Source organism: Podarcis pityusensis (genome assembly GCF_964106645.2).
Source record: "Podarcis pityusensis genome assembly, chromosome: 9".
NCBI lineage: Eukaryota > Metazoa > Chordata > Lepidosauria > Squamata > Lacertidae > Podarcis > Podarcis pityusensis.
Window position 1 is genome coordinate 2,760,985 of NC_138034.1, and position 17,947 is coordinate 2,778,931.

General features: G+C 45.9%; 1 protein-coding gene across 2 annotated transcripts; it reads left to right on the forward strand.

Annotated features, from left to right (window-relative positions):
- Positions 1-457: 457 nt before the first annotated feature.
- Positions 458-14,946, forward strand: NECAP1 (NECAP endocytosis associated 1). 2 transcript variants are annotated; one of them, XM_081021611.1, is made up of 8 exons: positions 458-615; positions 5,336-5,436; positions 7,487-7,591; positions 9,101-9,182; positions 10,466-10,574; positions 10,667-10,853; positions 12,025-12,130; positions 12,772-14,946. In XM_081021611.1, the coding sequence occupies exons 1-8, from the start codon at positions 503-505 to the stop codon at positions 12,818-12,820; spliced, it is 852 nt and encodes a 283-aa protein (XP_080877737.1). In that variant the 5' UTR covers positions 458-502; the 3' UTR covers positions 12,821-14,946. The 2 variants fall into 2 exon arrangements, with proteins under 2 accessions (XP_080877737.1, XP_080877736.1); XM_081021610.1 differs by having other exon boundaries at positions 12,777-14,946.
- Positions 14,947-17,947: the final 3,001 nt, after the last annotated feature.

Here is a 17,947-nt window from a genome sequence, read left to right on the forward strand (position 1 = left end):
GCAGCGCGAGGGGGAGGCCGCGCTCCGCTCTCCAGCAAGTGCTGCGTCCCGAGCGGCAGGTGGACGACGTGGCGCTGAGCGCGAGCCGAGCTGGAAGGGGGGGGGGCTCTGCCGAATGGGGGCAATGCTGCCTGTCTGTCTGGCACATCTCCCCGGGGGGGGGGGGAAGATCTTTAAAGAACCCGGGAGTTGGCGACTCAGGCGACTCTACCCTTGAGAAGTCTACGCCGCGAGGCGGCCGAACCTCGCCCCCCCCCCCCGCCCAGAAATCCAAGATGGCGCCCCCGGCGGGTCGTGACTGCGCAATATGGCCGGCCTCGTTGCGTAAGAGTGCGCCAGGGGTTAAGATGGCGCCCGCCAGGGCTTCGGCGAACGTGATAGGCCGCGTCCCCTCGCCCGCGCCGCTGCCCCAATCAAAGGCGGCGCTGGAAGCGCGCGGGGCTGCCGGCCGCCCTCCCGCCCTCCCTCCCGCCCTCCCGCTCCGCGTCCCAGAGTCGCGAGGATGGCGGCGGCGGCGGCGGCGGCGCCCGAGGTGGAGTACGAGTCGGTGCTGTGCGTGAAGCCCGAGATCAGCGTCTACAGGATCCCGCCGAGGGCCTCGAACCGGGGATACAGGCAGGAGAGGCGGGCCGGGCGGGAGGGGGAGGCGGGCCGGGCCGCGAAATGCTCCCCTCGGGCGCACGGGTTCCCACGCGGCTCTTTCCCCGCGGAGGTGCGGAGCCCTCCCTGGCAGGGCCGGCATTCATGCAGCGCTCCTGGCCGCCTGTTTCTCTATAGGAGACCTACAGAGCGAGAGAGAGAGAGAGAGAGAGTTATTACCCAGTGGGAACAAGGAGACGACGATTAGACCTTGCAGGGTGGCTGAGGTTGGAATTCAGTGGAGGGTTCTTTATTTTATTTTAAAAAAAACCACATTTTAATTTTCCTCCTCATTGTACGTCAGTAGCAACCATGACAGTAGGAGCAGCAACTGCACCGCGTTCTCTGCAGACTTCTCTAAGTGGCAGTGGTCCCTTTACTCAGGGAGTAAGTGGCGACCCCCTGCAACTTCTGGGGGAGCCTCTTACGCAAGGCGGCCGGGATCCCCTTCTGCTCGCTGCACCTGCTCTCCTTGGGACTCCGCCTCCGCCTGCCTTGGAGATGTAGCGGCCTTTTTTTGCTCCTCGGCTCCTCTGCCCGCCTTCCACACTTTGCACGCCCTGCTTTTAAATGACGCTTAACTCGTTCTTTTAATGACACCAGAGAGGCTGACATTAAAAATAGTGTGCATTTATATAAATGCATTTATATTTTTTAAAGACCTGTAAAATCAGTAAACATTAAAATCAGACAAACACATTGTTATTAATGTTTTTAAATTGAAAGGCCTGTCGTAGATCAATCTGGGGTTGAATTCTTCCCAGTTCAGGAGAAGCTCTGCTGCATGGATTTCCCTTGGTTTGCCCCTCACCAGCCTTCATCTGACAGGCAACCTTTCCTCTGTTGCGTTTCCCCCCCTTGTAGGAGCGCAAAAGGGAGTTGTGTGACATCTGCTGGGTCTCTGTGTGTGTCATTCCCACAGGGATGTTAAAATGGAGAGTGTCGCTTCCTCAGACTTGCTGCTCCACTGTTCAGTGTTTATCTGCACAGGTGGATTTCTGCTGGTGTTGGCTTCTGGAACATCATTTTCTTCTGTAATCCTCTCTTCCCTTCTCTTTCCCCTTCCCCCATCTCTGTTCCTTTGCAGTACGTGTGTTCTCTGAGTCATCCTATCCCGGTTCTCATTAGTGACAAATCCACTCTTCCCCTTTTCCTCTCGACACTAACAGTCACAAAGGGAGCTGGATTATCTTCCAGATTGTGCATCAGCGCTGACCACGCTGGTTAGATGAGCAGAGAGGAAGGGAATGTGGATAACTGCTAAGCAATTACACTTGTTTTTCTGCTGACATCTCCCTGCGTAGGCACACACTGTTTGTTTAAAATGGTTTGGAGCCCAGTTACTTGTTCAAGGAACAGAGCAATCAGAGGAGTCATTGATTTCCATTAGCGTGGCTTCCATTAGGCTCTGCATCTCCCCAAATTCAGGGCTGAAATGCCTCTGGAATGAATCCCATAGTAGAAGTTCAGAATCAGGAACTGTGAATCCTCCAGGGTAATTGGGGGAAAATAAAAGTAAGTCATGTTAGTAGTATTCTCAAGGATATGCCATTTACTGATATAGTAAAAAGGTAAAGGTACCCCTGCCCGTATGGCCCAGACAGACTCTAGGGTTGTGCACTCATCTCACTCTAGAGGCCGGGAGCCAGCGCTGTCCGCAGACACTTCCGGGTCACGTGGCCAGCGTGACAAGCTGCATCTGGCGAGCCAACGCAGCACACGGAACGCCGTTTACCTTCCCGCTAGTAAGCAGTCCCTATTTATCTACTTGCACCCGGGGGTGCTTTCACACTGCTAGGTTGGCAGGCGCTGGGGCCGAGCGACGGGAGTGCACCCCGCCGCAGGGATTCGAACCGCCGACCATGCGATCGGCATTTTCGGTTATTTCAATGGCGCTGGCTCACAAAAACTTATGCTACTTCTTAATTACATTATAGGTGCGTTTATTTCCTGGGCCTTTTCTTTCAATATACAGTACTCTTTTTCTGCACAAAACTGGAGAGGTCAGTGTTCTGTTTCTGAGCCCCAGTACTTATTTTATTTGCAGACTTATAAACAGCTTCACAGTCAAAACCTACCAAAGCAGTGTTCAATAAGTTAAAATACAAATAATAAATATCCACTAAATGAAAAGCAATGAAAACATTTCAATGACTGGATCACACTTCAAAATAAAACATTGTTTAGTTGATTACATTTTGGTTGGTATCACTTTCAAACATCATCCCTGCCCCTACCCACAGTCCCTGCCTTTCTAGTGGTCTAAAACTCAGACACCCTTTAGGATCCCATCTCTAACACTGATATATTTGTAAAAAAAATTTTTTGGGGGACACACCACAAATGTATTACTGATTTTAAATCTCATAGATATATCAAATACCCAATTCTAAATTCCAGGTTATATACATTTTTCATTATCAGTAAAGAAAGTTGAGTTTTCAAGAAAGTGAGAATTGCACATTTGCGCTATTTCCAAAAAGTTCCACCCCTCTGCCCCCCAAGCACGAGGAAAATCCACCCATGGTTTCAGATTCCTTGGAAACTTTTGCATTTCTTCACCAAACAGATTTGCTCCACTAAAAGTTTACTACATGTCCTTGGCCATTGCTTGTAAAAGTTTTGAAGTCTGCATCTGCCTACTGAGCCCATTTCACAACCTCCTCAGGAAACCCTGAGCATCCAGATGATAAGGAATCCTGCCTGGTCACACAGGAGAATATGCTAGCTGATATTTCTTTTTTGAAAGCTGTTGCCTACAGAAGAACCTTGTTAGATTTGAAAGCTTTTCAAAGGTCAGCTCAGCAGTTGAGCATTTTTTCAATGCTTTTGAGGACTGACTGTTTAAGACGAGTCTGTGGGTGGCTCCGTTCCTCTTCAGATGTCACAGACTCCTGGAAGTGGTTTGAAAGTTGTGTATTCAGAGAAATCTTTCTGGGAAGGCCACAGTTGTATCTGTGAAGAGACTGTTTCACACTGTCTCACATGTTTAGGGAAGTTTTTAATATTTGATATTTTATCATGTTTTTAATATTCTGTTGGGAGCTGCCCAGAGTGGCTGGGGAAACCCAGCCAGATGGGTGGGGTAGTTTAAACAACAACAACAACAACTTCGGATTCTCTGTAGATTTGTCTCTGGGGCATATTGACCTCATTGTGTGGAAAAAAATACTGTTAAAATGTAGGTAGGTAAAAGGTAAAGGACCCCTTGGATGGTTAAATCCATTCAAAGGCGACTATGTCATGTGGTGCTCATCTCGCTTCAGGCCGAAGGATCTGGTGTTTGTCCACAGACAGCTTTCTGGCTCATGTGGCCAGCATGACTAAACCACTTCTGGCGCAACGCGACACTGTGACAGAAGCCAGAGTGCACAGAAATGCCATTTATCTTCCCACCGCAGCAGTACCTATTTATCTACTTGCACTGGTATGCTTTCGAACTGCTAGGTTGGCAGAAGCTGGGACAGAGCAATTGGGAGCTCACCACTGTAAAGCAGATTCAAACCTCCAACCCTCTGATTGGCAAGCCCAAGAGGCTCAGTGGTTTAGACCACAGCGCCACCACTACATTGTTAAAATGTACAGCCGAACCCAAGTAGCTCATGATCAAAATACCAATAAAACATCAAAGCATGCCAATATGCTCTTAATACCTCAGATCTAGAAGGGTGAGCCTACAGGAATTCCACATAATTGATGTCGCCATACAGAAGGACCCCATGCGGGAGCTCCTCCACCTTTTCTCTATAGATAGAACGTGTTTTATGGCCACCTTTGATCTCGGCAGGTGTGGGCTCATGTGAGTCATGGTGGTCCCACAGATAAATATCAGTGAGTTGGATTAGCCAGAGAGATGCTAGCCTGGCCCAAGGTCGGCCGCTGAGTGGGGATCTGAGGTTACTCGCAACACTTTCTTGTGATACTTCTTCACATAGCGCATAGTTAAACTATGGCACTCGCTCCCACAGAAGGCAGTCACTGCCACTAGCTTGGGTGGCTTTAAAAGAGGACGAAGGAGTGGGCTGTCTCTGGCTCCTGGCCAGGATGGCTCTGCTCTGCCTCTACAGTCGGAGGCAGCAATGATTCTGAGTCCCAGTTGCTGGAAACCACTGCAGGGGAGAGGACTCCTCTTGTGCTCAAATCCCGCTTGCTGGCTTTGCACGGGCAACTCTTCAGCCGCTGTGAGTACGTGATGCTGGCTCTTCCTGTGTCCTTATGATAGTATCATCTTTCCACAAGGTGCTTCCCCTTCTTTGTTTTTGTCTACATTCCACTTTGAGCAGGCAAGGTCAGTCTCCTTTTCCTTTTGTGCTACACGTAGCTTTTAGTTCCTGTATAAACGTTGTGTTGGTGATGGTGCAGTTAGTTCCTATTGAAATAAGAGTAGCCTCAAACAACATCTAATAACAATCATAATAGCTTTCATCCTAATTATGAATTCTGTTCAGCAGCAGGCTGAGAAGCAGGATGGATAATATTGATGGTGAAGGAACAAGGTGGGATACTCTGTGGCCGCATTCTGTCCTGGAGCATCTAAAGATAAAAGTGCTGCTTGTGCCCTTGGCCGCAAGGGAGGTTAAGCTAAATCTGCCGTGACCCAGGATTGTGGTGAAATCGGCAGGGGAATCCCACAGGGCGTGGGTGGCTGGCGGGGGTTTCTTCTCAGCGAATTTCTCCCTGTTTGTTTACCCTGCAGGGCTTCTGACTGGAAACTGGACCAGCCGGACTGGACAGGACGCCTCCGCATTACCTCTAAAGGCAAAGTTGCATATATAAAACTAGAGGACAAAGTTTCAGGTGAGTAAATCACAGGGTGGGCATTATGTAGTCCTGAAGTCGTGGTTGCCCAGGTTCTGTGCTCTGGTTGGGGTGGATTCAAATACTTCTCAGACTTCTCTGTCATGAAACTGCTCCGCTTAATTTATGTCAGTGTGTACATATCCAGTTCAGCATCATTTTCTTTTGTCTTCACTCCTGTAGGTGATATTGCCCTGCATGGTTTTTTATGTAGCGCCTCACTTGGTGTTGCTTCAGATTAGTTCTGCTCTTAAAGATGTTGTGGGGAATACAGACTGTCAATTTGCCACATGATTAGTGTAGGGAGGTTTGCCTACATACTAAATCTATGGAAAAGTGTGTCAATACATAACGGCTCCGTGGTTGCTGGTTGCACTTCTCCAAATTTTGCAGAGCAGCTTTCTAGCCAAGTAATGTGTACAAAAATGCATATACCAGGGAAAAGTATACATAGGAATGCATTCATTGGCTAAGGTTTATTCGAGGGGGGTGTGTGATTGCTTTGCAACAATGTGTACGTTAGACAGAATTACATACGGGAAAGCGATATTACTGATAGTGTGTTTTCATCAAAACATGTTCCCTTCTCCTTGGAGGAGTTACCTTTGTCTTATGAAAATTTCCTGGCCTAAATTTTTGTTGCTGCTTATCACTCTGTTCTGTTGTATTTTTTCCCCAGCCTCTGGCAGTGTTGGGGAACCTTTGAGCCCTCCAAATATGCTGATCTACAAGATCCATCCGCCTTGGCAAGCCTTAGCCTGGCCAGTAGCCAGGGCAGATGAGAGTTGTAGTTCAGCAACACCTGGAGAGCCAAAGGTTCTCCACGCCCGCCCTGTGGTGTTAAGCCCTCTGTTGTATGTTAGTTTAGATTATCCATGGGGCTTTTGTATCCTTAGCTGTGCTAGTTATGATTGCAGTGTGCACACTTGGGCATATTACAGTTGTAACCAAAACAGATGTAAGTGAAACAAACAGAGATGATGATCAGCTACAGGCTAAGTGATAGTCAACTCAGTCTTACTCAGAGTGAACCCATTAACATGAATCCACATGGCTAAGCTGGGTTTATTCATTTCAGTTGGTCTGCTCTGAGGAAAACCTACTTGACTGTCACCCAAAGCAAGATCAGTCATTAACATCCATATCTCGGCACAGTTTTTATGCACAATTGTATCACTTTGTTACTCATGTTAAATTAGAGTTGAAGAAGATGCCATTAGAATCCATGTTGTAATTCAAGGTGGCAGAGAATGTAGCATTTTTCTCAAATATGTAACGTTTTTTATTGTATGCAAATTGTTGATGAACATCAAGGTACCGCACCAGTTCAGGTATGCCAGGAATTGTTTCTTGAAAATGAGATACTGCAAGCATTAAAGCTCTGACTTAAGCAAAATCTACATGTGTTGATTTTCATAATCATTTTGAGAGTGAAGTACCATATTTTTCCATGTATAAGACCCTTTTTTCTGAAAAATTTTAGTGATAAATTGAGGGTTGTTTTATACAGCTCAGTAGCTCAGCTCAACAACTGTTTTTGCAATTTGCCAAAAATAGCTCAACAACTTAATTTTTTTATTTCCTCATTTTAGGCTCCTAAAAATAGCGGTCGTCTTATACATGGGGGCGTGTTATACATGGAAAAATATAGTATATTAACCAAGGAAATGGTGAACCCATGGTACTAGAAAACTATTAGTAAATGTGCTTACTGAAATGCACACACTGAGCAGAATTAAAATTTATTTGCAATATCTAATTTGTGAGCTAAGGTTTAGCAGTAAAAGCTAGTGTAACTGGTGTTGGATAGATTATGAATTGAAAGCAAACTCAAAATGTTTGGAAGTCTTCAGATACTGTGTGACTGACAATGCAGCAATTTACTGTGTTGTACTCTTCGATTTTTATGAAAATGATAAAGACTGCTTCATGGGGTTTGATGCTGAATAAGTTGGTTGTTCCTTTGAACAAAGAATATAGTGTCTCTAGTTTGCTTGTAGTGATAAATCTGTTTGGGTCTTGAAAGTGGTCTCTTCTTCTGTATCCTTAGGGGAGCTTTTTGCTCAGGCTCCAATAGATCAATATCCTGGCATTGCTGTGGAGACTGTGACTGATTCCAGTCGGTACTTTGTCATCCGGATTCAGGATGGGAATGGTGAGAGAATTAAGGGTTTATTACTCCTTAATTGAACTGTGGTGTGGCTGAATGATGAAGTAGTTCTTGGGAGTAGGAGCACAACAATCTGATGCCCTCCTACAACAGTTCTACATCACCCTGACCATTGACTGGAGCTTATAGGAGTTATGCTCCAATAGCATCTGGAGGGCACCAGGTTGGCAAGTCCTGATCTACTGTATAGGGCCCAACAAACCTAGGCCTAAGTCTCCCTTCTGTTCTGTTGCCACCTAGGAAGCATGATCCAAAATGACTATTCTTACAATCATAGAATTGTAGAGTTGGAAGAGACCCTGAGAGTTATCTAGTCCAACCCCCTGCAATGCAGGAATCTCAGCTAAAGCATCCATAACAGACGATCACCCAAATTCTGCTTTAAAACCACCAAAGAAGGAGAGTCCGCAACCTTCTGAGGGAGTCCATTCCACTGTCAAAGAGCTCTTACCATCAGAAAATTATTCCTGATGTTTGGTCAGAATCTCCTTTCTTTTAACTTGAAGCCATTGGTTCGGGTCCTCCCCTCCAGAGCAGGAGAAAACAAACATGGTGCATCTTCCATGTGACAGCCATTTAGATATTTGAAGATGGCTCTCATATCGCCTCTAAATCTCCTCTTACAATGCCCAGCTCCCTCAACCGTTCTTCATAAGACCCCCGATCATCTTGGTCACCCTCCTCTGCAAACGTTTTAGCTAGTCAATATCCTTCTTAAATTGTGGAGCCCAAAACTGGACACAGTATTCCAGTTGTGGTTTGACCAAGGCAGAAAAGAGTGGTACTGTTACCTCCCTTGATCTGGACAGTATACTTCTGTTGATACAGCCTAGAATAGCATTAGCTTTTTTTGCTGCTCCATCACTTTTGATGCATTATGCTTGTGGTCTACGAGAGCCAGTGTGGTGTAGTGGTTAAGAGCGGTAGTCTTGTAATCTGGGGAACCGGGTTCGCGTCTCCGCTCCTCCACATGCTGCTGCTGGGTGACCTTGGGCCAGTCACACTTCCTTGAAGTCTCTCAGCCCCACTCACCTCACAGAGTGTTTGTTGTAGGGGAGGAAGGGAAAGAAGAATGTTAGCCGCTTTGAGACTCCTTAAAGGGAGTGAAAGGCGGGATATCAAATCCAAACTCTTCTTCTAAGACCTTCTAGAGACCTTCTTCTCACATGTAGTACTGGCAAGCTAGGTGTCCCTCTTATATTTGTACAGATGTTAATTCCTTGCTACATGGAGAACCCTCAAATTTGTCTGTGTTGAAATTCTCTGGCTTAATATATTAAGGCTGTAAATTGAGGCATGATAAAAGGGATCCCATTGAAAGGACAACTTAGCAAAAGGCAGCCTGTAGCTTCAAATATATTTGCAAATGCTGGTGATGTGTTGCTGTGCCCCCTCATGCCTGATTCTCCCAAGACAGTCTAGTAGCAAGGATGAGTGGTCTGAACCTTTGTCCTCATCCCTTCTGCTGACTGGTTTCTCCACCTCCCTTGTCAGGGCGAAGCGCTTTCATTGGCATTGGCTTTGGAGACCGGGGAGATGCGTTTGACTTCAATGTTTCCTTGCAGGATCACTTCAAGTAAGTTTTCCGCTGTGCCCTGGGACTTTGATTCTCTGGTAACTTCTTTCCCACTGAACATTTAAGTCCTGAGGACTGGTCCATCCAGTTTGTTATTGTCTACTGCATTGTTTCTCAGCCTTGGCTCCCCAGATGTTCTTGAGTGACAATCATCATCCTTGACTGGCTAGGAATGATGGGAGTTTTAGTCCAACAATATCTAGGGACCCAAGATTGAGAGATTCTGGTCTACTGTGACTTGCAGCACAGTCCCCTTCAAGGATTTAGGGCAGAGAGACTCTTTTCCAGCCCTCCATTTTAACCAGAGATGCCAAGACTTGCATACAGTTGTCACATTTAAAGCATGTGATCTGCTACTGAGCTGTAGCCTTGGCCCTGGGGTACTGTAGAGAGTCACACTTCAAGAAGGACACTTGGAAAGCTAAGTAGGAGCTAACAGAAAGTGTTGAAGCTGCTGAGCACCAGTAGAACATTTGAAGGTACCTTTTCTGCCGCCTTGTTGCTTTTCAGATTGCCTAATATCCTCTATTGAGACTGCCCTTTAAGATTGGTGGAATCTTCAGTAGCATAAAATTTAGCTACCCATTTGAGGTGGGTCCCCAGGAATATATTAAACTAAACTATTGCTGATCCTGCCATGGCTTCTGGTGTGCTACAGGGCCCAGTTCAGGTCACTGAATAACTTGGCCCTTTTATATTTGCTGGAGCATCTTCTCTCATACAGACCTTCTGATCTCAGCCCCTACAGTCTTTAGGAAATAAGATACTTTACTTGGTCCTTCCAGGAGCACCTTCCCTGGGCAGGCTCAGTCAGACGCCTCATTATCTATCAACAATATACTAGTAGCAGAACTTTGCTTTGCCTGTTGACACTCTTGTATCCTGATTAAAAATTCAGACGCCATTCAGACGAATGTATTGGTTGAGGTTGTTAGGATTAGCTGGCTTCTTTAGCATGAAGAGCTTGTAAAGTGTACAGCTTAGAATGTTGGACCTGAAAGTGGGCTTAACCCAAGCATAGGATTGTGTGGATTAAACAAAGCAAACTTAAGTAAACCATCCCTGTACTCTTTGGGGGGGAAATGTGATGCAGATGTCTGTAAAATAGGAACATATTTGAAGGAGTGGCAAGTACTCATGGGGCAGGAAACCAAAGTGGCAGAGTACTTACTAGAGAATTCTTGTTGGGCTTTTCCTTTCTATCATTTTTCCTCATCTCTGCAATTAATCTTTCCTCCTCTTTTGTTAATTTGTTTGTCTTTGTTGCCCACTCCACAATGTAGGTGGGTGAAACAAGAGACGGAAATCTCCAAGGAGTCCCAGGAAATTGACAGCCGTCCCAAGCTTGATCTAGGGTTTAAGGAAGGACAGACAATTAAATTGAACATTGGGGTGAGGATCTCATAGGTCTTATTTCTTGACGTGCTCTGGTAAGCTGCTGCTAGTGTGAGTTGTGTGCCTTGATGCTGTCTCTCTCTTCACAGAACATGCCAACGAAGAAAAGTGGGTCAGCCAAGCCACGTCCAGCTGGGTCAGGGGGACTAAGCCTGCTCCCGCCACCTCCTGGGGGCAAAATTGTACCTCCTCCCGTGCCACCTCCTTCCTCAACTGCTATTTCCAATCATGTTACACCGCCGCCGGTGCTGAAATCCAGCAATGTGGGCAACGCAGGTAACTGCCACATAGTTTGTAAAGGTGCATGTAGCAAGCACATTTCCTCACCTGGCCGTATCATACAAATACACGTTCCAAGAAGCCAGAATTGGTTGTAACTTCCTGCTGTGTGTACAGTCGGTGGCAGATGCAAGATTGCTATCAAATAACATGGGTCACAGATCTAGGATATGGGTAGGTCTGGGTCTCTGGAGTGGAGAGTAGTCATTTCTACAAAGTGTCCTTTTAAAAAGCCATATCCAACAGAGCTAATGTGGAAGAAAGATGCTGGTTTATATTTGGGGGGGGGGGAGACCCAGTGAATGGTCTGAATGCACTTAGTGCAATACTGTGTCTTAATCAAAGCAGATATTGTAAGCTGTTTGGCTGCTTGGGAACCAGGACGTAAACTACTTTGAGAGTGTAGTAAATGATTTTTTTAAAAAAGGTGTGTAATTGTGTGACTCTTACAAATTCCTGCCGCCTTATGGAAATTTCACTACTCCATAGTGTCCTCTCTGATTTCTGCTTGGAATATCTGTCCTTTGGAGGTAATCATATGATCGTAGGAAGGCCCTTTATGCCAATGTTTATGTAGCTCAATATTGTCTCTGCTGACTGACAATGGTTTTTCTTGGGTCCAAGCAGGGGTCTTTCCTAGTCCTACCTGAGAATCAACGCCACTGAGCTACAGCTCCTAGATAGATGCAGTTGCAGTTTCTCTGAATACGTTGCTCCTTACATCATCACCAGCTACTGAGGGCCAAGAGACTTGATCTATGGGATGTTGGATCATCATGTAAAACCTGGAGAAAAGCAAACCTTCTGCATGCACCAGGAAATGAGAGGCAAAGCCTTGTCTGGCTGCTAGCAGATGTTGTCCCCCTTCACAGTGGTGCACTGTTCCTGTGTGCCTTTTTAGATGTTGCCCCAAGAAGTGACAGTATTTTTCATCATAATAGCAATGCTAGATTTCCCCCCCCCCAAAACAAATTGCCAGCCAAAGTGTTGTTGGGTTGGGTGTGTGTGGTTCTTGCTCTTTCTCCACTCAGGTTACTGAGAATTGAGGCAATTTACATTCCCATATATGGCCCTCATCAGGAGCTAGGAAAAAGACCACAATAGGAATCCTGTGCAGGTTCTTTTATAGAAGTTTAATAAATAAGCATTACCCTCTTTTGACTCCCAGATATCCTGCTAGACCTCGATTTAACACCTCCTGTTTCAAAGGTGCCTGCACCTGCTGTGGTCCCAGCCACCACAGACCTCTGGGGAGACTTCAACACTGCGTCCAGGTAACCCTTGTGAAAACGGGGGGGGGGGGGGGATTGGCCCAGGGAGATCATGGGAGGTGCACATGCCAGAGATGGGTTACAAGGCAACTGAAGGACACTTCTGGAAGTGTTAAAGCCAGATCTACTTGCTCTGATATATATTTAACAAACACTGGCAAGCAATCCAGCTTCTAAAAAAATCTTAAGTAGAAACTGTAGAGCTTTAATAAACAATAAGGCAATTTCACTGCTTCCTAGACTAAGAGACAACCAGGTCAGCTAACTAACCAGCCTCCTCCCTTTGGGCACATGGGTGCTACAGGTTTTTGTTGGAATTTAATGGATGGCATTCAACTAAGTTTTACTCAGAGTAGACCCATATAAATTAGTGGCCTTAGCCCTGTCCATTCAATTCAGTGGGACTGCTTGGAGTAAAACTCAATTGAATACCACCGTGTGCCTCTTCCTAAAGCAGCCTGGACCTAGGAATGCAACTTTGCCTCCTCCTTTGCCAACCATTCCCTTGGATTGGAGCAGCTGCTGAGGGAGAGGCAGAAGTCGAGGGGGGGGGGCAGAGCCCTGGAGGCCAGAACAGCCCCTTGAACCAGCACCAGAGGCTGCCACTTTCCTCATTAACACTGCTCTTCCTTTCTTCTCCCCAGCACAGTTCCCAGCCAATCGCCCCAGGCACCCAACTGGGTCCAATTCTGAAAGAATCTGAGTTGGTGACGTAGGAATGGACCAATGACGGAGACTCAAGGTGCCTGAAGTGGCAGGGGAGTGAGCTGATGTCCTTGGCTCTTCAGTCAAAACTTGACTTCTGGACAATCTTCCTCTTTTTGTTAATGTTTCCCATTTGCATTGATTTGTTCAGTTTTTCTCTCGTGCAACAGAACTGCAGAGGCGTGCTCTGTGGTCACTTCAGAAGAGGGGGGGCCCTGACTGGCTTCTATAAATAATACCTGCCTGCTTAGTGGCTGCCTCTTTGAGGGAGAATTAAGCTGACACTGTGTGGAATGGGAGAAGATTGCACAGACTTGGCTTTTCTAGGTAGACTCAGTTCCTCTTTTCTTCTCCCAGCTTCCACAGCAGCAGCAGTGACCTTAGCTGGGGCAGGTTGATTTGCAGGCTGACTGCTAATCACCCTAACCGTGTAACTGACACTAATTTGTACATTTCAACCAAGAAGGAAAACAAAAGCCATTCTTGAAGAAGCCACCCTGGAGTTACCTGGGACAGGCTGCTTTGTCGTAGCATCTTTATGATGGAATTAATGTAATCCTTCCTCAAATGTTCCTTCTCCCGTCAAATCTGTAGTAGGGGAGGGATGACGGGGTTCTGTGCAACCTGTCTGTGGTGCAGCCCTGCCGTTAGGGTCCCACAAATCCCTCAACTCCCCTCCCCCCACCCCAAAGCACTAAAGACAGTTGGCGCCTTTAAAACTGGGAATGTGTGGAAACGGCGCTAGCATGGCAAGGCGTTCTCCTGTTTCCATCCTTACTGGGAACAAGAGCAGAGCTGCCTGCTTGCCAGTTGGTAGGAGGAGGAGGAGCTCGGTGTCTTCTGGAAATCTTGTCCCTGGGCAAGGCAGCTCGGTGCGGATTCTCACTCAAGTTTGGTGGAACTTCTGCACTTTCATTGTGTTGGTTAATGTGAAAGAAGTCTAGGCACTTAACGCATAGTTTGTTGCCAATGGCAGGCTGCTGTCACCAGATTGGCCAAAGCAGCAGAGGCGTCTCTGCACAGACTTCCAAAAAATGAATTTCAGGTTCTGAAATTGTACTTTTTGGCCAGTGTGATTTACCTTGTTATATCGTGATAGTCTCTTCCCCAGCAAATATTAGTGGATCATGAAGTTATCTTGGGCAGAGTCTCTTCCTCGCTGCACATCCTGTACAAAGCTCCTTATTTTGTAGTTCCTCTGTCCTTTTGTCCCACCAGCTACTTTGGTGGCTGTGCAGCCCCCTCCCTTCACTCTGTTGGCTGGAAATAACTTTTAAAGCACCAGCTTTGCTTGACCTTCTAGCAGCAAGATGCACTTCATTACCAAACACTAGATTTGTAAGTTTCACAGTGGTTTCTTCTTGTTCTGCCAATAGGCAGTAGTCACTGTCCTGTAATATCAGCTAGAGGCTTTGTATGTAGACACAATTGGTGTCCTCTGTGACCCTGTGGTTTGGTGCTTCTAGGTGGGCGTAGTTGAATCGGGGAACTTCTGAACAAGTATCCTGATGTTTTCTCCTTTGATCATGTCCTTGCAAACCCTTTTCTGAATTCTTTGATACCAGAATAGCTTACAGAAATTCTGTTAGTTAGTAATTGGGGAAGCAAAGTCTTCTAAGGAGTTTTGTAAAGTTGTATGCACATCTTGTCTCTGATTTCTAGCTACTTCACTTGTGGGATTTGGGGGATGGAGGCCTGCTTTTTAAGGCTTTCCATTCATTAAATACCCAGATATTCATCTCACTCACTGAGACACACCCTAAGCTTATCTGCTTCTTCAGCTTTCTCTTGTTTCACTGCTGGTTATAAACTGTTTTCAAGTTCCTTTCCTTGTGCTATCATATAAGCCAGCCGAAGAATTCTCAAATTTGGCCGAATATTCCATATCTGTAGCAGGTCTTATCATTTCAGTAACTCTGTTCAGACCTCAAGTATTTGGTAATATCTTGAAGAGACTAATCAGGAGCCTCTCCCTCCATTTTTTTTTTTAAGTTGTTATCATCAAGATAATATACTATGTATTCGCAGAAACTGAAGTAACATTTCATCTATATGTATATAAAGCATAAGATGTACTGGTTCAATATTAGCAATTAAAATCAAGGATAAAATTGGGGGTGGCTGTGTTTTTGGGGTGTGTGTGTGTGTGTGTGTGTGTGTGTGTGTGTAAGTGATGTATTAGTAAATCAAGTGATACTAATACATGCTTGGTACCCTCTTAAGAATTCATGTGTCTCCCTGTGGTGGAACAGTCTCCCTTGGTTCTTCAGTGAGTAGGCAAATGAAGGAGGACCTCAAATGAGGATCTCAAGGCCTGGGTCCGTTCATTTGGATAGAGGTGACCCTTAAAAATATTGTGGTCCTGAACCATTTAAGTCTTTATAGGTCAAAACCAGTATTTTGAATTGGGACTGGAAACTGGCAGCCAGTGCAGTCAGACCAGAATCAGTGTAATGTGCTCAAACCATCTTTCCCTGATGAGCAGCCTGGCTGCTGAATTCTGCAATAACATGTTCATCATCTGTGCACCGTTGAGTTTCAAAGTCTCTCTTTTCTTGCTCTACACCAAAATTCAGCTGGCCACTGAATTCTGCACCAGCTGTAGTTTCAGAACCATCTTCAAAGGCAGTCTTACATATAATGCATTGCAGTAATAGAAGAGATTAAAAGGTAAAGGACCCCGTTGGTTAAATCCAGTTGCAGAGGACTCGGGTTGCGGCGCTCATCTCGCTTTACAGGCAGAGGGTGCCTGCGTTTGTCCACAGACAGCTTTCCAGGTCATGTGGCCAGCAGGACTGAGCCGCTTCTGGCGAACCAGAGCAGCGCACGGAAATGCCGTTTACCTTCCCGCCGGAGCAGTACCTATTTAGCTACTTGCACTTTCTGGCGTGCTTTCGAAATGCTAGGTTGACAGCAGCTGGGACTGAGCAACGGGAGCTCACCCCATTGCGGGGATTCGAACCGCTGACCTTCTGATTGGCAAGCCCAAGAGGCTCAGTGGTTTAGACCACAGCGCCACCCGCGTCCCTTAATCTAAAGAGATTACCAGAGCATTGAAGACAGTAGTTGGGCTATCTCTGTCCAGATAGGGGCACAGCTCAGTCACCAGCTAAAGCTGATGGAAGGTGCTCCAGGCCACCAAGGCCAGCTGAGCCTCAAGCGACAGCAAAGGCTCCAGAAATGCCACCGAGCTGTGGGCCCACTTTTTCAGAGGGAGTATAAGCCCATCAAGAGCAAACTCTCACCTCCTTACCCATAGCAAGGGCTGAAGGTAAGCTTTCCCGCTTGGCAGTGTCTGCCAAGCCCTTCAAGATGAGCTCTTTATTCTCCCAACTCCTTATTTATGGAGGAGGAAGGATTGTTAGATGAATTTGCCTGTAGTAAAGGTAAGCACAGAGAGGGGGAGAGAAGGAAAACGATAGAGAAGAGTTTAAAACAATCTGGATGCTATGTTGAGTTTAACGGTGGATGGATTCTCAATCTGAAATGGCGGGAGGTTAAAGCATTCTTCAGGTGTTGCGATGCAGTGCATGGGAAACTTGCAGTTGGGGGGGGTGAGCGCTGGTTCTGCCAGTGTCGCCATCCCACTCGTGACAGTGAAGCGGTGCACCTCTTGTGAGGCTTCTCTCACATCCTGTAACTTGGAAAAGTGATATACCTGCAAAAAAGGGAAATAAGTGGGTCATGCACAACAAATAGTCACATCCATTGCACAAATCTTGGAAAGTTCCCATGAATCAGGGAATTAGCACCGTGGCAGAGGAATGACTTAAATAATGCCCTTTCTCTGCACCTGTCACGTTACGTCCCATAGGAGACTGTTTTAATGATGTGCTGCCATCTGGTGGGCAAATGTGATTCAGTTTAATTCCTTTCTGCATATTGTTTGCCTAGTACAGTGGTACCTCGGATTAAGAACAGTCCAGTTTAAGAACGATTTAGTTTACAAACTCTGCAAAACCGAAAATAGTGTCTTGGTTTGAGAACTTTACCTCGGTCTAAGAACGGAATCTGAATGGTGGAAGGGCACCGGTGGCGTGAGGCCTCATTAGGGAAAGCGCACCTCGGTTTAAGAACGGTTTTGGTTTAAGAACGGACTTCCAGAACGGATTAAATTCGTAAACCGAGGTACCACTGTATATCATTGCATTTTGGAATTTTCCAAGATGACTGTCTACTATGTGCCCCAACCATTATAGTCATTATGTTTCTTACCTGCCTTTTACCTGAAGGTCCCAGGGCGGGTACAACAATATAAAATGCACCATTCATTCAAGATATTTGTTCGGAAAATATTTATGTTGCAGTATTACTGAAACATACGGAGCATATTGGCATTTGATGTATCATATTCCCAACATTTATTACAGTGGTGCCTCGCAAGACGAAATTAATTCGTTCCGGGAGTTTTGTCGTCTTGCGATTTTTTTCGTCTTGCGAAGCACGGTGTCAGAAAAGTTTTGGAAAAGCTTCAAAAATCACCAAAGTCTTTAAAAACCTCAAAAAAGGCTACCACACTGCGTTCTATGAGTTGCTCCTCGAAGTCAAGTCGCAACTGTATTAACGGTGTTAAGAAAAAGGAAACAAACTTGCAAGACGTTTCCGTCTTGCGAAGCAAGCCCATAGCGAAAATTGTCTTGCGAAGCAGCTCAAAAAACAAAAAACCCTTTCGTCTAGCGAGTTTTTCGTCTTGCGAGGCATTCGTCTTGCGGGGCACCACTGTATTTGCCCCTGGATATATTTGGTTTAGCCTAGCCCAAGTGCCAACAAAACAGAAATTTACAAAACATTATTTAAGATTAGTACTAAAAGTTTGCTGTGGGGCAGTGTGCCACCTCCACTGACAGCTGTAATCTCACAGTTCAGGGTTTCTTCCCATTTAGTTTGATGTGCAGTAGCAGAAACATCACAGTTCATAGAAAGTCCATGCCCTTTGCTCAGTAACTTTGATCTTCCCCTGCTTTACCACCAGGTTTTCCACATCTGTAGCATCCCACAATGGACAATATTTTGTCATTAAGCAGTTAGCTATATTTCTTAATTGTAAATACTGAAAATTGTGGACATGGCCCTCCTATTTCACTGCTTATTTTGTTACAGGATTTAAAATACTGT